General features: G+C 38.3%; 1 protein-coding gene across 11 annotated transcripts in view; it reads right to left on the reverse strand.

The window, feature by feature from the left end:
* Window positions 1–171: 171 nt before the first annotated feature.
* The window catches only part of LOC145345074 (tripartite motif-containing protein 2), a 165,891-nt gene continuing 143,368 nt past the window's right edge, over window positions 172–22,694 (reverse strand). For 9 of the 11 annotated variants that reach the window (XM_080192652.1, XM_080192665.1, XM_080192676.1 and 6 more), the window contains 8 exons: window positions 21,110–21,290; window positions 15,180–15,912; window positions 12,639–12,742; window positions 11,129–11,296; window positions 7,794–7,974; window positions 4,915–4,985; window positions 2,689–2,829; window positions 172–2,470 (listed from right to left, as the gene is read on the reverse strand). In XM_080192652.1, the coding sequence (XP_080048778.1) occupies window positions 2,318–2,470; window positions 2,689–2,829; window positions 4,915–4,985; window positions 7,794–7,974; window positions 11,129–11,296; window positions 12,639–12,742; window positions 15,180–15,912; window positions 21,110–21,290 (1,732 nt within the window). In that variant the 3' untranslated portion in view covers window positions 172–2,317. Of the gene's footprint in view, window positions 2,471–2,688; window positions 2,830–4,914; window positions 4,986–5,102; window positions 5,201–7,793; window positions 7,975–11,128; window positions 11,297–12,638; window positions 12,743–15,179; window positions 15,913–21,109; window positions 21,291–22,694 lie in introns of those variants that run through there. The other 2 variants (XM_080192722.1, XM_080192732.1) reach the window with 2 other exon arrangements.

The raw sequence follows: 22,694 nt of genomic DNA on the forward strand, positions 1-22,694 counted from the left end.
ACATTAAATCCAGTCCTGTTTCAAAAGGATTTATTTGGATGTACTTTGGAAAGTCCTGAAGGTGAAAGGTGCTGTGCGAATGTGAGGATAGGAGCACACATGAAGTCAAACTCCTTTTTTGAAAACACATAGTATTTAAAAGAACACAAGATATAGACATCTTGAGTGCATGACATTTTTATTTTTTCCCCCATGTGCTGTACACAAAACAAGTTCTTTTCAACTGAATCACAATGATGGAATGTTTGTAACATTCAAATAATGCATAAATTATCCCTCAAATATTAGCAGAAGCATTTAACATGGAATTTACAACAAAAAAAATGCCCAAGTTGATAAACTGAATTCCAGTTTTGTTGCACACACAATGCAGAATCCCTAAACTTTTCTTGTGGAAACCCATTTTTTTGGATGATTTCTGACAGAAGGATTACACCTGTTAAGGCCATGCTGTTACACGCCATGCGAACTTCAGTGATGCGTGGGGGGAGGGAGTGGGAGAAAGAGTCACCTACTCCATTTTTGGAAGTACAATGAAAGAGGAGCAAAAGAAGGCTTACATTTATACACATCACATCCAAGCTTCAGCTATTCAAAATACCACTTTCAGCATCACTTTTTAGTGTTTTGAACATATTCTCCCAAACATTTGGCAACAAAGGCATTTGTTAATACATTGAGATAAAATATAAATAGTTTTGTTCAGCATTTTTACAGACAAAATAATAATGTTAAATTTACAGCCTAGTGCAGCACTTTGTTCTTTATGCCCTGCTCAGGAGAGTTTGTTAACTTACTGGTCCAAATAAAGGATTACTTTACTAATCTACACACAATACTAACCATTTACATCAACTCGGTTCTCCGCATCCTCCCACATTCCCAATCCCCCTCATGAAAAAAAATGTGCACAACAGCAATTAAATAGTTCTAAAACAGCAGCCACAGATAAAAGAGACTATATTTATGTTGAATGTAAATCAGCTCTCAACTTTCAATATTTTAGTGCACTTCAAAAGATTGACAAATTTTCTCCAATTATGCAATCTTAGCACAAGTTAGAATAATGATAAATAGATGCAAACTAATTACCTGAGTAGACTGCAGGAAGAACTAGCAAATCATACAACAAACCTAGCAAATTCAATAAATAGCGGCAGTAGAAATTTATCTTAATGAAGGTGTACATGTTTTCATTTCGTATCCTTTTGCTCTGCAGGATTATTTCTCTGTCCTGTTTAATTTGGGATACATTAAATAACTCAAGGCTAATATTAATGTTATATTTCTTTCAAATGTTTTGCCTTATATCAAGAATGACAGATTGCACAGCTAACAGAGCGGCACATAGCATGCATCATGGACTTTGGTTAAAACTGGGAATCTTGATAAAACAACCAGATACCTATATTTGATGCCATTATTCTAAAAGATCAAGGAATCAAAGCACAATATATATGAGGCTGTCAATTCCTTCATGAATTTGCTGTAGAATTATACTGTTACACCTGGTGCAAAATAAGTGGCATTATTCAAGAATTAGTATAATAGTTAGTTGGGGTATATAATGGAATGCCTGTATTAATGTGATGCAACTGTCAATGTAAGGAAGTAACAACGCATTCACTACAGACTTCCAGCGATTTACCCTCTGTACTAAAATACGATGGTTTAATTGTAAGACCTAGTTAGAGAGAGAGAATATATTTAGAGGTTATAAAAAATAAAAATGTAACTGTGAATAAGGGCAGCGACAGTCATTCAAATCAAGATTCAGAGAGGCATCCATAGCGCAAACTCAAGTGCTCAATTTACTTATGAACACCTCTTCTTTTTGCCATTTACTCATTTGCAACGACATACTCAAGATATACACACACACACACACACACACATATATCCAGACATTTGATGTGAAAGCTCTTCAGTACAGAATGAATGCAGTTCCTGTTTTTAATAATACACTAATGTTTTATTCCTAAATTCATGAGCAGCTAGCTACATACTCCATTATTTGTATCTGCATATCCAGATGTGCAATTGTTTGTTTAATTTATTAGTTTTATGATAACACTGTTTGATTCCTGTGAAGCTGGAACAGTGCTATTAAGGATAGAGGAAATCCTTGGGTATAAAGCTGCACATATTCTTCCATATATATAGTTTACTTAAATAAACTGGGGCAGGAAGAGGGTGCCAAACAAAAACAATCTTCAAACAGGCGACTCCCATCCTAAAGGTAAACTGAAGCGAGTTAACACAGGAACTCATCTGTATCCAGTTCTCCAATTAGATTTGTAGATCCAAAGGTCAACTGCTACTGCAAATAACGATAAACTTTAAAGCAGTGATTTCCAGAGTCAGCTACCACCACATGACCATCCGAGGTTAATGCCAGACCTTGAGGACCGTACAGAGGATCAGCTGAAGTGTTAATATAAGAGAGGAATGATCCACTTCCATCAAACACCTGTATTTAAACAAAAGTGAACCAAATTTGAAACTAATTTCAGTTTTTCTTCTATATAGTCAAAGCTACAGAAAAATGTTGTTAACGGCAAGATTTATTTTAAAAAGATGATATTGTTCAATTTCTGCATTTACCAATGATTTGCATTGTATCAATTAGCTGAAGAGAAAACTTACAATAACCAAGCCATGTACATTTTAACTATATTTTTTAATTACCTGAATGCGGCTGTTTCCCCAGTCAGCAACTATAATATTTCCATTGGAATCCACCGCCACTCCTGTTGGAGCATTAAACTGGCCATTTCCTTCTCCATTGGATCCAAATTTTAATACAAACTCACCATCTGTGTTAAATACCTATGCATAAAATGAGAGTATGTTGCACATATTTAAAAACAACACCATTATTGTTGAAAACTTTTAAGCAAGGGTAGAATTTTCCCATTCCAAATCAGGACAGAATGGAAGCAAGTGGGCAAAAATAAAGGGCACTGGTAGCCTGCCTGCCAGTCTGCTGCCTCCATTCCCATCTCTAGTGACCCTCCCCAAGGACAAGGATAGTCTGAGGCTGGGTAAGGACGGGTGAGCAAGGGAAGTGCAGACTGAAGTCTTCAGGGGGCTTATTAAAAAGTCACCTTCTGGCCTCTACCATTTTCATGGTGCAAGCAGCTGTTGGGGGCTCTCTGAAGCTGACCAGCTGCCACCTGGTGTGTTAAGGTCAGCAGTGCCACAAATTTTATTTAATGTAAAGAAAGTGACAGTTTAGACAAAAATTATTGAGCAGTCATTGAATCTTATGAACCAATCTTTCCTACCATTTGGAAGATAAAGATTGTCTTTTGTAATATTACATACAGGTGCCAGTCATAGCATTAGCTGCTGCGTCAGGCCAGAATGTAGGCAATTTCCCTGGCCAACAAACCATCTTGTGTCACTAAGACCCCCCCAGTCCTGTGAAAATCACACTTCTCAGCAGAAACATGATATAGTATTGGTCCTGCCTCCAAAGGAAAATTCTGCCCCTTAGTTTTCAATACAACTGTTAACATTTTGTGATTTTTTTTTGTCTATGCACAAATCCTTAATTCATGCAGTTAACTTAAATCATTGAAAACCAAATGCAGTTCAAAACCACAACAACAAAAAGAAAGGCATTTATGTCCTTGGACTGCACTCCCAAAAATATATTTCACTAGTTTAACTATGATGTCTAACACTAACACAGGGTAAATTTGCATTAAAATGCTATTTTTAATACCCAATAGCATAGATTTACAATGTGCTGCTGGAGTGGAAGAATAGAAACTTATTTTAATGCAATGCCAATGTCAGTATTTAATCTTGCATCAATGTCACAAGTGTCAGCACCAAGCCGGGATAATATATGGCCAGAGGAGCAGGTGCAGGAATATTCATTATTATTGGAATGAACTATGACCAAAAACAAACCTGGCATAAGAACCTTATAGTCAATGATGAACAGATTAAAACAGGAACAGAACATCCAGGTCCTTCAATGTTTGAACAGATCAGTTAAGCAAATTATTAATAACTTTAAATGCTTGTCTGACACTTCACTGAGCTTTCAAAACTACAGAAAATCCCTGGGACCTTTGTTAGATACAAGTTTAGAGGTTCATGATTCTAACCTCATTTAAGAAAATAAAATCTTGAATGAATTCATAATTCAGGTTAGAAGCAAATGGGGTTGAACACAAAATGGGGACAAGTGATTAAGCTACACATTCCTATTTGCTATTGTCTATTGTTTATTTGAGAAGGATTGTATCTACATTTGAAATATTAAGGCAGACAATAGTACAGGGTGCTTCAATACTTCCTACCATCAGGCATATCTAGACATAGCTGTAAAATAGTGAAGGAAAAATAAGCATCAAGATTTACATGAGCATTTAGTTCCCAAACACGAGAGAGATCTACCTAAGGCTAACAACAGGTCGACCAGCATCATGCAACTCCTGAACAAGGTGGCATAATGGCACAATGGTTGGCACTGCTGCCCCTCAGGACCAGGGTTTGATTCCCAGTTGGGGTCACTATCTGTGCGGAGTTTGCATGTTCTCCCCATATCTGCTGGAATGCCTCCCACAGTCCGAAAGAAGTGTTGGTTAGGTGCATTGGTCATGCTAAATTCTCCCTCATGTACCTGAACAAGCACCGGAGTGTGGCGACTGGGAGATTTTCACAGTAACTTCATTGCAGTGTTAATGTAAACCTACTTGTGACACAAATAAAAATAAGTGAGTAAGCCCATAACAACCAATTTCCATTTCAGACCAGTGTTCACCCTTCTTCCCAATGAGATCTTCATTTTGTAAATAGACTGGAGCACAGGAGAAGATTATATCCAACTTTGTGCATTTGATCATCTTTAATAAATGTTATGCCTAATAGATTACCAACATGTAAAGCTTTCTGTACCTTAACAGAATGATTATGAAAATCAGTAACAATGATTTCATTATTGTTGTTGACTGCTGCAAAATGAGGACCTGAAAGAGAAAGGCAGAAAATTAGCACTATTGTCAATTTTGTTTTAAAAACAATTTTTTTGAAAACATTGAACAATGGGTTCGGATTCTGAACACAAAATGTATTCCAACACTAACCACATGTTGCCTTTTTTGAAATACTATAGCTGTACGCAAATTGATGATGACCAGATGAAAAGTAAAATTATCTTGGTATGTGGAATGTTCTATGAAATCTGCATGGAGGAACCAAAGCTACATTTCCAACAATTTGCATTTAAACAAACTCAATTGCAAAATGAAAGGCCCTAAATTCATTTGGAAAGAAATTTAAATCCTTTCAAGCTGCTAGATCAAAAGATTAACATGTTTCTGAAGCTTGTAGTGGTTCATGACAGGAAGCATTTGTAGAAAGGACCATAATTTTATTTCAGGGGGTAGTGATTAATATTTGAAGCATGTAAAAGAAAATGGCCCAGGGGTGGGTGGGGGGAGGGAGGCAGAGAGAAAGAGAGAGAGAGAGAGAGAGAAGAGAAGGATTGCAATTACTTTTGGACTTTCTAGTAAAAGTGGTACAGAAATGAAATGCCAAATAGTTTTGCTCTGTGCTGGTAATTTCTGCAGCTCTACAAAGACCTCAAAGTGTCCGTTAATAAGCCAGGTCCATTACTCTGATTAATGAAGCGAAATGTAGTACACATCAGTTGAGTGGAAAGAGCAAGTAGCATGTCCAAAATAAGACTAGAGACCAGCAACTTTTAACTTAATCTTTTGTCTGTATGATTGTTGTGGATTGGTGAGGTTTCTGTCTGACCTCTTTCTCTTTCAGATTTCATAAAACCTTGTAAGCTCATTAATTATTGAATAGTCATTTAGCATCACAATGAATGTAACTTCTGACCCTGGAAAAGAAAGCCTGTCAGAACTCTGCAGAACAGATGTACCCTGTGCCAAAACTGAACACTGAAAAGTTCCAAATTATAAATATTTATTTTTAAGAAGTAATGGTCAGTGACAGATCTAATGCAGCATTTAGTTTATCACTGCCAAGAAGATGAAAAGTTGCGTGGAATTTCTAAGAAATGATTGACAAGTGGGGACATTATTCTTTTGTGAGATATTACCAGATCTGCCAATTTTAAGAAAACTACAAAATAACAAAATTAGTTTGACCTGAAGCATACTGGATCCTGTTGTATGTGGATTAAATTAATTTTCCTCTCTATAAATTTTTTAAATACTACTCCAGAAAGGAAATAACTGTTTGTCAGGAGTCATGCAGCAAGCACTACTTTCTCCAAGTCACTTGTGTTCACTTGTAAAGCAAAAACCCAAATTAAGTCAATGTTTATGTTAAGAAACCAAATCAAAGCTCAAGCTTAACTGATATCGATCCTAAGATTGCTGCCCAATTCTCATGGAGGGGTATCAGTTATTTTTAATAGCCCTATGTTGTAAAATCACTCCGTTCTTGCCAGCAATCACAAAGTACTTATACAGAGGTTTGACACATCAAGTATTAGAGTAACTAAGCAACTGTCGAAAAGTGCAAAAAAGGTTCAGGCAATGAAAACAAAACAGATTAAGCAAAAACAAACAAATACATATTTCATATAAAGCAATGTACTTCTTCAGGTCAATATTCTGGATTGAAAGTTCAATTGCTGAAAGTTCCCAATAATCATTATAATTTTTATAAGAGGAAATGGTTAGAAATTTTTTTATTGGGAGGGAATGTTAAGAATAACTTAGTATTTAGTAAAGGGTTGGAGAATTACCCCAGAATCATAAAATGCACATAGTAACTCAATATCAAAAAACAAATGTCAAACAATCATGCCACAAATCCACAATAAATAAAAAAAAAGGACATGGGAAACATTCAAACAATGGTGAGAAAGAGATCCAGACATAGGAAAGTAGAGGTATGTGTTAGAATTATGGAACCAGCATACTTTTCTTAAAAAAAAGCAAAAATATTAAAATAAACAGACGTATAATAAATTTAAGCACACTTCCAAAGATGTGTGGGTTACATGGATTGGCCATGCTAAATTGCCTCTTAGAGTCAGGGGGACTATTTAGGGTAAATACATGGGGAGGATGGTGTGAGGATAGGATCTGGGTGGGATTGTAGTTGGTGCAGACTCAATGGGCCATATGGCCTCCTTCTGCACTGTACGATTCCATGATTTGACAAAATGTAACACAATTAAGATGCCGATTGCTGTTAGAAAAATAAAGATGGCAAACTAGACTACAATGTGAAATAGGAGGAAAAGTTCCATTCCACTATCTAGACCTTTTACACTCAGATTACTGAACAGATGGCACAGAGCATAAGGACACAGCTATCATTTCCAGAGTTTTCCCACGTCGAAAGTTTGCCATTTCAGTAGAATAGAGGCAAACACTAGTTACAGAAATGGAAAGTCCCTTGGTAAGAAGCACAACCTGACTTGTAGAATGCCGCAAAGATATTTTTTAAAAGACTAGATTTTACTCATTGCCAAGTTCATTTTAAAACAAAATACAAAATATAAGTAGACTCATTAAATGGGAGCCTGTTTAAGCTGTATTTTTTCCCCCTTTGATTTCCTCTCCAGAACATATTTTTTAGTTTTTGGCAAGCCTTAAGTTGACCTTTGTTGGATTTAGTCATCTCATACAGATGACAACTAATGAAGTACATTTGGCAGGAACCATGCAGTTGTCATCGTGTTCAGGACAAGGACAGGCATGCGTTCAATTTATGCGACAAGATTTGACCATGCGAAGTCTTCATGCAAATGTGTGCAGAAGAGGCAAGAAAGGGGGTTCAAGTATTACCATCAAGTGTACCTGCAAACTGCTTGTCACTGTTCCCTCGATTACCAAATTTTGTCACCAGCTTCCCATTAGGCTGGAAAATAAAGACACAGCAAGCCTTGTTGTCCACCACAATTATATGACCATTCCGATCCACTGCGACACCCTTTGGTCCCAAAAGCTTTCCAGAACCTAGCTTAGTCTGTCAAGAGAGAATGAAATGCAATCATTTTAAACGTAGGTTTACACTTTTATTCTTCATTTTTCCCCTCAGCCACGTGGATGAGCAGGATTTCCAAAGTCACTCTGCAGTCATTAGGATGCAAGTCCAACTTGACAATGAGGAATTTCAGGGATGGACCAAATTCTACTGCTGTGGAGTTCCAGTATGGTGCAACACCTTGATGTCCCATTATGGCTCATTTTAGTTACTGCTAATAGATAAAATTGTATTTTACATTGACTAATTTGAAAACGGTCAACTTGAATATTTAATACAAAGTTTAACAATTTTAACAACCATACATCCAAGAGTACTTAACTATACTGTGTGAAGAAAGTATTTTACGTTCATGTTAGAATCACAGTGCAGAATGATGCCATTCAGCCCATTATGCCTGTGCCAGAAAGAGCTATCCAGTTACTCCTACTCTCCTTCACAATTTTTTCTTTTTCAAGCACTTATCCAATTCTCTTTTGAAAGTTCCTATTGAATGTTTCCCCCACCCTTTTAAATTGTGCACTCAACAAATTGCTGCACAAAAGGATGCTGTGGTGTGAAATGCTCAGAAGCAGCTAATGAGAAAACAACTTGAAATTATATAGTGTCTTTGACAACAGTGTCATACAGCCAATTGAGTACTTTTAAAGTTAGTCATTGCTGTAATGGGCAGTTAATTTGTGCACAGTAAGGTCCGATAAACAGCAAGGTAATATAACCAAATAAACTGTTTTTGTGATGTTGACTAAGGGATAGATATTGCCCAGGATACTAGAGATAACCTCCAGGCTAACCTTATTTAATATAATGCCACAGGATCTTTAACATCCACACCAGAGCCTACAGGTTATTGGTTTAATGTCTCAACCAAAAGATGACAGTGCAGAATTCCCTCAGTTCTACACTGGAGTGTTAGTCAAGATTTGTGTGTTCTCTAGAGTGGGACTTCAGCCTTGAACTTCTGACTCAGAGATGATTTCAGAGCAACTTACTTTTATTTTTTGCAGAGGGAAAATTGAAGAAAACAATAGTCAGAAAAATCAGCTAAAACCAGGAAGTGAAAAAGGTCTATTGGTTTAGAATCTTGATTGGGGAATTGTGCAGGTAAGTTTTTTTTTCAGAAGACAAGTAAATCTAAATTAAAATCAAGGATTTTCAGAAGTTTAAGGTCTGAATTTTTACTTCGGAGTCAGGAGCGCAGAGTTGGGACAACTCCTGCTTTGCAAACCTAACTCCAGAGAAGGTTAGCCCCCAAATGGACCGATCTTCATTTGGGAATGGAGTGCGGCCTGTTGCCATTGAAAACAGTTCAGAAGCAGCTACAGGAGCTACCAGGCGTGGAGGCAGGATGTACACAAGATAGGCCTCAGTGCACTGGGACTTTATTCAAGCTGTAAAGAAAATATACAAGACAGCTCTACAGCTCTCAATCCTCATACCCCACACACTCCCCAAGCCATAAGCATAACAACCTATGCCACTTAACCCATCCCATGAGCATGGCCCCTCTCACCCTCCATGTCAACCTATGCCCCTCTACCCACATCCCAACACTCTTGATAGCTGCTATGGCAGCCTGTGCCACTCTACCCAACCCCCAACTCAGTACCAACTCCTGCCCCACACCCTCCATGACAACTCATCCAGTATCCACTATGGGCAGACCTCTGGACAGGCTGAGGTGAAACTAAATAAAATTTTAAGTGTCCATTGAAAATTTTATATTGATATAAAATGCTCATACATAAAAATACCATTCAATAAATTTAATTCCTTCAATTACATAATCTCTTATAAAACAGTACTTATTTCAAGTGCTTAATTCTTCATAAAAGTAATAATTTATATTCATAACCCCACAAAGACTTTATGTCCACTTGGAACAGTCAGAAAGATGTAAACTGACTGGCATCCAACATGATGATAGGTTTGAGCAGCATTGTAGCACAGCAGTTAGCACTGCTGCCTCAGCTCCAGGGACCTGGATTTGATTCCCAGCATGGGTCACTGTGTGGAGTTTGCATATTCTCCCCATGCCTGCGTGAGTTTCCTTCAGGTGCTCTGGTTTCCACCCACAGTCCAAAGATGTGTGGGTTAGGTTGATTGGTCAAGCTAAATTGCCCTTTAGTGACCTGAGATGCGTAGGTTAAGGAATTAGTGGCATAAATATACAGAGTTATGGGGATAGGGCCTGGGTGGGGTTGTTGTCAATGCAAACTCAATGGGCCGAATGGCATCCTTCTGCACTGTAGGGTTTCTATGATTTGTTGTAGAATCAGTCATGCAGTACAAATCCTATAATTATAACCCTCAGGCTTATGTCAACAGAGTGAAAAAGCAAGCACTATTTTTTTAAAACTCCAGAATATTTTATTTTAAATATTGAAAGGCCTGGAGCTTTAAATGCATTGACAACTCTAATTAGTTTGATTGTTCCCTTGACAGCTCCCTGGGAGTTTATTCACTTTTTACACACATTCATGTCTACATTCAACAATCCCAAAGAGTACCTAACCTCTCCCAAAGGTATCCGTGGGAATGTAGAGTAGCGTATGGGTGTGGAAAATTCTGAGTAGAGCAGCAATCTGACAATGATTCCCACTCCGCAGAAGATCGTGGCCATTATGTAATAAGCTAAAGCCTCTTTAATGAAAATCTCTCAAAACAGGATCCACTGAAATCTGATTTTTCATCTAACAAACCAGAAATTCTCTCATATTGTATTTGATGGGTAAGGTGAATAAGAGGTTAAGAACTGTCTAAAGTCTCTAACTGTAACTCAGAAGAGCAGGTGAAATGTCAATTGGAAATTCGAACTTCCAGGGCGTGGAGTATTTTCATGAGATTTCCAAGTAGTTCCATAGTTTATGTTTTGGGGTATACCTGGTCTCCAACCATCTGGAGATCGGAAGATCTTGCTCAAAGATTGCACCAATATTACCTGTCGTGAAGTTGTGATAGTATTGTACATAGCTCATATAGGAATTATCTTGACTGACGGATTTATTGAGGATTTTTTTTTAAAAAGTAGACTGATGAACAAACAATTTTTGACAAACATTTTGACCATATTTAAATACAAGCTTGCATACAACTCAGTTAATTAACTGGCTAACTACAAAGACTTCCTGCTTACCTTGAATTTCCCATCCGGTGAAAAAATGCTCACCCATTTGTTATCATAATCAGCTATGATGATATCACCACTTGGGTGTACAGCTACTCCTGTTGGACGCTGCAGCTGCCCAGGAGATCGGCCACGAACACCAAACCGGTTTTTAAATTGTCCATCATTTGAGAAAATCTAGAGCACAAGTTTATTACATCTTATATAATGAAGTTATGAATCAAAATGCAACATTGTCACTCAAAAACAAGAAATGGTTACGCAAGTGAAATCAGTCAGGCTGTGCGAAGAACTCAGAATGACCGTCTATACACGCTAAAGTGGAAAATCCACTTAGTGTAGCACAGTCACAATTCACTAATAATTTGTCAATCTAGCTTGCCTATGTCATTCATGCATCAGAAGCAGGATGATAAACAATGTCCAATGCTGATTTGGTGTTCAACCTTCATTTTGAACCTTACAGAATCTATTCGTGCTCCCTCAAACATTCTAGCTGAACAGACATTCGAAGAGCAGGACAGAGTTTCCAAGCCTGTCAGCAAAAAGCCTGCTGCGCAAATTATGGTCCAGAAAATCCTAGAACACTTCAGCACAGATGGATCAGCTTTTTAATCCCACTCTTGCTTTACTTTTACTTGGTGGTGGTGGGGTGGGGGCAGAAGAGCCCTCCGGTATATTCAGGAACAAGTCTTCAATACTTTGGCGATCTGTACATCCCGTGCAACTCAGCTCTCTCATGAGGGCATAAACTTTATCACCGGACCTTCAGTTGGCACCTCAGGTGGAGGCAGCAATAGAGAGAGGGCCCAAGATCCCTTCGCCCCAGATGGGCTGTCCATGAGCAGCTACTTGGAAGTTCAATCGCCCTAAAATCCTGACAGCTTAACAATTCCTATCTTTCCATCCCTTGGATCAGTGTCCTCCTAGTCAAAATGCTAAAGTAAAAGACACTCCTAACCATTTATTCCATAATGTTATCTAACAACACTGAATAATAAATGCAGAATTGCACTATTCACTCGGTTTCTTCTTAAGGCCTGTCTTGAGAATGTCTTTGCTTGTCCTATTGCTCCTCCTCAGTACTAATCCAGTGACTGCACATGACTAATGGAAAACTGCTGATTTTCACCGGGAGATACTGCAAATGGCCTTGCCTACTGAAGATGCTCAGTCGCAATTTACCAAACATTTGCATGGGAAAACTACCACCTGCAAGTTCCCCTCCAAGCCCAATACCATCCTGACTTTGTTCCTTTCATAACAGCATTGTGGATGTACCTACACCACATGGATTGCAGCAGTGGAAGTAGGTGTCTGGAGGGAGGGAGAGAGAGAGAGAGAGAGAGAGAGAGAATGCATGGAGCTAAAAGGTGCGTTTTCTGAAAATGTTGTGTAGGAAGCGTTGTGAGTCACTTAGCAGTTAAGAAAAAGATCTTGATGCAACTATATAATAGCAACACAAGAGTGGAGTATGACACACAACACAAGAATGAAAATTTCTGCAATATTCCCTCACCTGTACGCATTGATTGTTACTGTCTGCAATCATGATTTTTCCACTGGTGGATGTTGCCACTCCCTGCAAATTAGTGAATTCTCCTTTATTTCTTCCTTTAGTTCCTGCATTAAAATAAAACAAAACTTAAGCATGCACACCTTTATTTGGAAAGGCAAAGGTCGTATTACCCGGAGTCGCAGCATATCCTCAAATAAGCAGCATTTCTACTAGAATATTTATGGGAGAAAAACACTCAAATAAATCAGAGAAACATTTAAGTGGGTCCACATTTATTACATTCTGTCACTTTACAGAGAGTAATGCACTGTTCAGAAAGTTCCATCGAGCAGTTCCCACTTTGTATCAAAATTTCCTTCAATGTACCTTACTAAAGCAGGTGTGAACAATTCCAAGGAATTTCCCACTGCAGCAAAAGCATCAAATCACACCATCCAGCTTCAAGACCTATATTTGATAGCCCGAAGCATACAATTTAATTTGAACTGATTTTAAAATCTACTTTCATGAATAATACTAGCATTTCTTAGCACCTTAAATCATTGGTTGTGACCATCGCTATGTGTAAGAATAGAGATTCATTCAACTTAAACTTAACATTGCAATGCATATGTATTTTACCTCTAGCTATATAGCAAAACAAACAGCAAACCTTAGGATTCAATCCGAAAATGCACCTTGCACTCAGCTGTAAGAATAAGAGCAGAATCTAGTTCTACAGTCTCTCTATCAATTAACAAGAACATGGCTGAACCCCTACTGCAATTCCACCTTCACTGCAGGGACTGGGGTCTTTTACTGACCCATTCAATCACATTTTGTTTTGATGTTTTAAGTTTCCTTTGAGATTCCGTTACTTTGATGCAGTAGCCTTTTAAGGAGCTGCAGATTAGTTGACTGAGTTTATTTGGTTAACCAAAGAATCACAACTCCATTTTCACACCTGTTCTCCACACACACATCCAATTCCCTCAGGGTCCAAAAATCTACGGGTCGCAGTCTACCACAACATGTACTCAATGACTGAGCATCCACAGTCACTAAAAAGAATTCTAAAAAATTCACAACCCTCCAAGTCAGTAGATTTTTCCTCATCTCAGTTCAAGACTGCAATCTCCTTATGCCAAGACTAAACTCCCTAGTTAAAAAGTTCTCCATGGGAAACAGCCTCAGCATCTATCTTGTCAAGCCCTCTCAAAAATTGCATACATTAATTTGCTAATGCTCATTGTCTTAAGTTATCAATTATTTATTGCACTTTGCAAGTGTGGTTCAGGCCACATATTGCTGATATTCAGTCATTGATAAATTAATATTGCTACCCTGGCTATTGCCATCCAACATTTGTGCAGCATTATTCTCAAAGAAGGTCCCCAAAGGATTTCACACAGCCACAAGAAAAACTGCCCCACAGCCAAAGGGGAATAGATTAGGATTAATCTGAAGCTTCGAAAGATTAATTTAGCTGAGAGGAAGCTGAGGGGAATGAAAAGGTCTAAGTTTTAACTTTCAGCATGTACAACACTCAACTGAACGATCCACTGTCAAATGTTGGTGAGGGAGGAAATGGGAAGTAAGTTGTACAAAAGACCAGAGTCAGAGGAATGGGGTGTTTGGATGGGGTGATATTACACTGGATGAGGTTTGAGAAACAGGAGGGGGTTGAGGGAAGAATAGATGATCATTGTGGGTGGGTGGATTGCTTGTCACCCACCCCCAGTAGGAAAGATAATTTGAGCTGACCAACTTTTAAAAAAGTCCACGCTGGGTGGTCTTAATAAACTGAGAAGTGGGACTTCTGCCCTCAGGGAAAGTAAGTCCCACCCACAAGAACTGCCAGCCAATCTGATTGAAGTTCTGGAGACGGGGAGGGAGTGGGGGTGTCATAACGGGGGACACCATCTTGGGGGGTCGCTCTCAGTTGGCACAAGCAACCCTCAAAAAAAAAGGTAGAATCCCTCCTCCTTCCCACCTTTTAGCCTGAAGTCATGAAAGAATGGGTTGGCCTCTTCATTTCACTGTCTCCCATGCCATTTTATAGCAGTGGAAGTGGAATGAGCTCTTAACTGCCCATCAATAGGCCGAAGGGTGGACAGGCTGAAGCCATACCATTCCCTATTATGGGGGACAACTCAGGGGGTATATAGCCATCCATTGCAAGTCATGTACCACTTCCCCCACCCCACCAAATATGCCAGTTTTAGTGGGGAGAGGGGACATGGGGGTCCATGAAATTTTGCTCACTGTGTCTGTATTTTAGAGTTAAAAGTGCTGGAAAGACCCATTTCAGGTTACAAACACAAATCACATTGGAAGTGCAAATCAGGGTTTGATGTCTGTTGTAGGACCTTGAAACAAAACTGTTAATCGATAGAACAGACTATGCACCAACATGTGCTGCTCTGGGTCTTCAGAAAATAGTGTCTATGGTGTCAAGAGGTAACTGCAAGGCAGCTTGATATAATTCCTTACGCCCTGGATAGCAAGTTGCATCAGAGCACAGAGGTGAAAGAGAAAAGTCTTTGATAAAAATCTACATACCAACTCTAAAGATCAAGTCATCTTCAATTGGATTCTCTTTTCTTTTTCCAGTGCTATACATGCTGGCTGGCCGTTTCACAGCCTTCTGTTTAACATGTCCACTGCCAGGTGACTTCACACGTCGTTTGACTCCATCGGACGTTGGTGAAAGATCAGTGGGTTTGACAACCCTCAACTTAAATGGACTTCCTTTAATATGTTGATCATAAAGTCTGAGTGTGAGTGTAAAGTCACCCTCTTTCTGCTCTTTCTGAATGGTATAGAGAAAGTCATAGGTACCATTCTTGTTGTCAAGTATCTCCCCATCGACCACGCTACCATCAGGAGATGCAATTTCAGCGCTTAGGCATGCATTTCCAGTTTTCACAAGTTCTCCATCTTTGTCCTTTGTTGTTATAGTAACAGATGTAGGATGGCCAATCACACACTGTCTCAAACCCTCACCTGTCGCAACAGTCTCATAAGCCACAGCATTTGTGGTGATTATGGTACCTAAATTATGAATGGATTTCTTCAGCCCTTCAGTTTCAACCACAAACTCCAACTGATCATTTTCTTGAGGCTGTAATGGAAACTCTTGAACAGCCAGTTCATTCAACCGATCGCCCATTTGCTTCTTCACTAAAAGAACTTCTGTTTCAGTCCCATGGTTTAGAGCTTGTTCAGTGAAGTTGCAGCTACTCCTGATGCTTTCCTGACCCTGCAGCAATGCATCCAGTTGTGCTTGGAGAACCTGTAACAGAAAGATTAAAAATCCATGCATAGCTTTTATTTCAGAATGTTACGATTTGCTCAAAAATCTTAGTAAGTTTCCATTTCTTTCACTGAGAGTACAACCTGCAAAACAAGAACATTCAACTCCCTTCACCACAAAATTTATTCAAAGCCTAATGGCTAATTAGTAATTCATGGATCAATTAAGCAAGAAAAATGTTGTTTAGCTCTGAGAAGGCAATATAACCTGCAAAGATAATCATAAATCAGAATTCTCAGAACTAAAACTAACGTTGTACTCTAAGCATCAGGTCATCTTTCATTAAGGCAAGATTACAAAAATATGAGATTCCTTGTCTTCACTCATGCCTTAAACTAGCTGTAGCCTGTTTTATTGGCATTACAGGTATTGAGTATAAATGCGTTATCCGTACTTAAAAATTCTCATCTTCCAGTGGAGTCACCAGTTGAAAAGTACAGGTTACTCATCTATCCAAGAGAAGTAAGCGCTAATTAATTATTAAGGAATTCTATCAACATTTTTACGTAATACCACAATGTTTCCTCTCCGTTGTGCAAGCAGGCAGCTGCTCAGCAACCTGGAATGTAGCATGTATTGTGCACAACAGCAAGCTCATACAAGGACAGCTGAGCATTTATACCTGATAAATAAAAATGTAGCTGGCTGGAGAGAGTGGGAAAAGACAGCTACGATTGGAATAGAGTGAGCTCAGGACCAAAGACACAAGTGATAGGAGAGGCAGAGCATAGGAGGATATTGTCATTGGAGGAACTGCGAGGTGTCAAGAACACAGCAACATGTGGCGAGAAGGACACAAGGTGAGGAGCCGGCTAAGTCCTCAGAGCCGTGGGAGAGACTGAGCTTCAGAAGCAAGAGCACTCCAAACTCATCAGCCGAAGGCTGCAGGAGGGGAAGGGACTTAGGGAAAATTCCCCACTGGTGGGTCAGCCTGTGTTGCATGAAAGTCCAAAGCCTGCAGAGCATTTAGTTGCCAACCTCAGATTAAAGCAAAACTCTGGAGGCTCATTTCATTTAGCAGCTCTCAATGGCCCAGGGCACAATCTGGAGCCAGATGGCACAAAGCAGAACAACCGAACATGACAAGCCCAACGGGGTCGGCCCATCATGACGAAATAAACATACTCAATCTAGGCCAAAGTTGATCAATGAATTTAGTTGCATGAGTATCAAATGCCTTCTTACAAGTAAGTTTATAATGCAGATTGGATTATTGATCATAATTAAAGAGCCTGTTCAGCAAACATCAGCATTTAGTATTGACTGGACCAAAAAAATATATATACCAGCCTGGAAACCACAGGTTAATTAAAGCTCTCCAGGTTAATGGATCATGGAGGAGATATCAAATCGTGTGTGTTTCACTTCACTTCAATAAAGTGTTCGAGGAGTGGGAGCAGCTCCAAGAAATTTCCCAGTTAGACCAAAGATGGCATCAAGGAGGGGAAAGTCAGGTGATGGCAGCTTTAAAAATGTCCAATTTTGAGACAGACATCACCAATTTTCAGATAGCCAGATTCAATTCACTGCACCCATACGGGAAAATCTGATTTGCTTAATATTTAAACGTTTTAAGTTGCACTTTTTTTTTTAGGAATGCAGCTATAATGTTAAGTGAATAATTGGACTGTGTAAGTGTTGGGATGCATTAGAATAATTTTTTCGTTAGGAAAATGCTATTATTCATTCAAAAACGGAAAAAAAAAGTGCTTGGGAACTCTACTGACATGATCTAAAAGAGATTTCAATGTCCACAATGCTTTGATTCCCAAAAAATGATTTGTAGTTTTCACCTAGAGAAGAGAAACTGCTGCCTGCTCTTGGACTACTTTGATTGAAAGTTCATCTGGTGTAACTTAGAAAATAAAACTTATCAATCCATTTCCCAATCTCAGTAGGCTGCACTGCACAAGCAATGATTTTTTTTTGATAGGATCCATTAAGAAGCTATGGCTGACTTTCAAAAGCTGAGGAACCACAGTTCATGCAGAGGATTGTGTACATGGTTTGACTGACATTTTTAAAAGAGGTTATGAAAGAATTATCTGTCTTTGATGTGGTTACTGAATAAATGTTTGTGTGTACTTACAACTGACTGACCTGAGGCAATTTCAGTTTTTTTTCCCCCAACCGGATGTGGGTTTTGAGCAACATTTCTATTAGATTTGTCAGAGGTATACATTTTCATGTCCATTTCAAAAAGTTACTTTATCATGGTTTTTGAGGATATATGGGAGGCATAGAGGGTGAATGAGAATGATAGAATTAAAGGCCATTTTGGAAAGCTGGGCCAGTGTCTTAGCAAACAGATGTGGACCATTTAGCCAGCATGTCTTGGCACCCACACTTTTTTGACATAGCCTCGGTAACCAGGAACTCCAAATGACTCCAGGAGATGGAAATATGACATTTATATGCAGAGATGACAGACTCCGTTTCTGCAACTGGGAAACAGCTCAGCTTTCATTTTCCTGAGCCCAACGTGAAAATCCAACTTAATGGAAACGTGTGCAGTTTCACCAAGGGAAAACATGTGTGAGCCAAAGATGGATTCCTGGAAAAACCCCAGGATATATATCACCAATTCATAGAATGATACAGCACACTGAAGGAAGCTTTACAATCCACTGTACAGCCCTATAGCACAGCTGCTGAATTAATTACACTCCTCTACAATTTTTCTCCCTTTCACTATTTATCCAGTTCCCTTTCAAATGTTGTTGAATCTGCTTCTACCATCTTCAAAACAGAACATTCCAGATCATAACAAATCACTGCACAAAATAAAAAAGTCTCATGCTGCTTCTGGTTCCTTTGGCAATGGCATTAAACTGGTATCCAATGGTTACTGGCCCTGCCATCAGAAATCACTTTTCCTTATTTGCATTATCAAATCTATTCATGATTCTGACTGGCTCTATGAAACCTTGTTTAACTTTCTCTTCCCCAAGGAGAATATCACAAACTTCTCCAGTTTATTCTTCCCAAGACTACTCTAGTAAATCTATACTATACTTACGCTGAGGCTTCGACCTCGTTCCTAGACCAGCTTTTTTAAAAAAGAGATTTAGCATAACATTCTTGCTAAGTCCATGATTGCTCTATTAATAAAAGATTTTTTTTGAAAAAAAAAGCCCTCTTCCACCTTCAATGAGTTCTGCACTTAGGAACAGAGATCTGCAGTTCTATACCCCACTGAAAATTGTACCATGTATTTCCTATTCTTTCTACTAAAATACATCATTTCATTTAGACAAAACAGTTATGGTTTTGGGGAACGTTGATGAGTTGAACCAATTGGATAGGGCTAGTAGGCAGCTGAACAGGCACGATAGTTCTAATGTCTTCCTGTGTTGCATCATTATGGAATTCACATTTATCTGCATTACATTCAATTTGTCAATTTTCTCTTGAAGTTTGTGACTTTGTTCCTCAGTTTTACTACATTTCCAAATTTCATATCATGAGAAGTTTGTAGTTTTAAATACTGAATATTTAAATACTGTTACTGAATATTAATTGTCACAAAAACTCTGATTTTATGAATTATTGCACAGATTTTCAAACAGGGACTCTTAAGAGGGTAAAGATCAGATTTGTGAGCATCTGCGACAGCACTATTGGTTTCTGCAATAATAGCATGTTTTCATTTGAATAACAAACAGTTTTTTGGAACAGTTTAGTGGAGGGAATCCTCAGTAATGGGTCATTATTTGAAAACCACCCCAAAACTGCAGTCAAACGACTGCTAAATTATGTGTGTATTTCACGAAGCCAAACTTTACCATCTTGTGCCCAATTATTCATATTTGGAACCAGGTATTCTTGTTCCCAGTTCAACAGGGTATAATCATGGGAACGCTGGATAAAGTCAACATTTAGGTCAATTCTTTTCCTCTTTATAAAATTGTGAAACAACATGAGTCAGTACCATAAACTGTTACAACATCACACGTTTTCCTCAAGTGCTGAAGGATAGAAAAGTGAAGTTTGAAAATAAGCTTTAATTGAACGTGTCTCACAGATAACTTCCTGAATCCACACCATGTTGATTTCAATTCCAAATAAAACAGTCTGTATGGTCCACTGTGATAAAAAAATCATCATTTCTTGTTAAAATATTTGCAATTCAAAATACAGTGAACAGCCAGCACACAAAGTACAGTGAATAAACAGCCTAGCACACAAGACCTTGACAAGACAGCTGGGTTAAAATATTGGTACAACAACAAAAGCAACAGTACATCATAAATCATTTAAATTGACATTTATTTTCAGCCCTCAAGTCTTTCACTAATGTAAAGAACCTCACCCTTGTTTGAATACATTTACTGGGCCAATATACTTTCATTCTAAATGGAGACTAAGCAAGTAGAATTTAATTGTTTTTTTGTTGTGTCTGCACCAGAATAGTTAAATCTTTTCCCAGGGATGTCAACCCCTGTCTTGAATGTTAATTGAAACAAAAAAGTCTGAGCCTTCTGCAAGGACTGAGCCAGATTCAACCTCCAATCTGCACCAAGTTAGCTGATCTCAGCCAGAACGGTGGCAGAATATCAGTCCCCTTAAACTGAAATACCCCTGGGCAAGAACAAAGTTTGGCTCAGTTATGGCATTCCCTGTATATGTAGACTCATCATGAGTAATCATGATTTGAAACAAGAGTGACCAACTGAACTTCAGAAAACATATCCCAGCAAGGATGAAACAACTTTAGGAAGGAGAGGGAAAAACAGAGAAAATTGAGAGATTGAGAGCAAGCCAACTATTCCTAATAACAAAAGGTTAGAGGCGTTTTTTTAAAATCAATGTTTCTCGATTTGTAAGTCAACCATCCTTTATACTCTTAACTGTCATGTTTTAATCAAGACATTTGTCCTTGCTCAATCCTCTGCATAGCAACTGTTCTGGTGCTACTGAAAACATGCTGCTTTCTGCAATTGTTATAGTTGTACCAGCAGCTTTACACAGTTAATCATAACCTTACTCACCTTACTACAGTTATTTTACTTCATATAAACTAAAAATGAAAAATACTAATTATGAATGATTTTTTCTTTTATTCAATCGTGGGACATGGGCATCCTTTACTTATTGCCCATCCTTAGAATCAATCTACTTAAGCAATTGTAAAGTCATTCAAACAGTAATTTGGTAAGTACTGAAATTCTCTTACTTTTTGTTTAACACCATAAGTAACTTCCAGTTCCATAAGCAGAACACTCTTTCGTACGTTTAAAGTCTTCTGGAGCTCATCAAAAGTAGCATGGATTTCTTCTTCAATGCTTACTTTCTCATTGGTCAAATCCTGCAAGATTTCGGACAGGAAACTAAGAGCAGAGTCCAACTCAGGCAACCTGTGAAAAGATCAAACATTATTTCTGTAGATTATTTTCATGACTTTGTCAGCCAGTTTATTCCTAATTTTTTAATAGAATAAATTGTGAACCATGGAGATGCAGGCAACAGGGTGGGTACACCATCGTCACTGGCAGAACAAGTAATGTTAAGAGGGACAGCAAATTATGGCAGGGATCAGCAAAAAAAAAAGCAGAACAAAATGAAAAAAGAAAAAAGAAGAGGATAGACAAAAACCCAAAGAAACAAATAGGAAAGTAACAAAGAAAAAGTCATAAGGAGGCATAGAATGGCATGTTTGTACCTCAAAAAGCATTCAAAACAGATTTAGAGAATTACAACTACAAATGATGGAGGACATGATATTGCAGTTCTAACAGATTGGATTGGCTTTAGATGAACTGGGAATGTAATTACTAAGGAAAGATATAGAGTCAGGGGAAATGAGGCACACTAATGTAAAAGCACCAAATCACAGTTTAGAACACAAGGATTTTCTGAGATGGCTATGTCCACAGATTGCATACATAATGAAGGGAAATCCTTTGTGCATCTCAGTGAGGAGATAAGGAGGAGAACAGACATAGCAAGCTAAATAGCCTGTGTCCTAAACTTGTATAGCTCAGACAATACTAGTCATAACAGAAGTCAAATAAATATTTTATATCATAAAATGATATAAGCCAAAGACAAAGTCTGAAATTTGTTTTCAGTATGATAAGAGGTTAGATGCAATGGATTCTCGTTCTTAAAGTTTTAGTCACGTTTTGGGACTTTCTTATCCCAAAGAAAAAATTCTGCAGCTGCTGAAACAGAGGAGTTTGTGTGAAAATGAGACAGTGAAAGTGTGTTTCTAAAACGACAGGGAGTGACAATTAAATGCATTATCACTACCTCCACCTCACTTCTCCACAACCCACCCGCCCCACCCCAGCTTCCAACAAACACTAATATATTATTTTGGATGCTCTGTTCACTCAATCTACTCATTTCTTGTAGTCAGCAGCTATAGGTCAGGGCAGGCTAAGGAAAAATTCATTTACTCAAACTCTAAGGTAACTGGAATCAATGGCTGACCAGGAAAGTTAAGGCAAGCACTAAAATGGAGTACTACAGCTTGGTTTTTGTTTCTCTTACTCAAAAAAGTAGCTGAAGTTAAATAGAGTATGTTTGGAATTATAATTGTTACTCAATTTGATTTGGTAAAATAAAGCAGCTTAATAATTCATATCTCGACTCACCTCAGTGTTTATCAACCTACTTATAAAATATTTGAAATCATTTTTGTGCAGGCAGCAGGGGAGACGTGTGAAAAACACTGGCCCAGTAAATTGGTGAATGCTCACTGGAATTAAATAATAAATTAGACAGCAACTGCATGACAATTTACACTACAGGAGAAG

This window comes from Carcharhinus amblyrhynchos, chromosome 1, assembly GCF_965287045.1.
Source record: "Carcharhinus amblyrhynchos chromosome 1, sCarAmb.v2.hapA, whole genome shotgun sequence".
Lineage (NCBI taxonomy): Eukaryota > Metazoa > Chordata > Chondrichthyes > Carcharhiniformes > Carcharhinidae > Carcharhinus > Carcharhinus amblyrhynchos.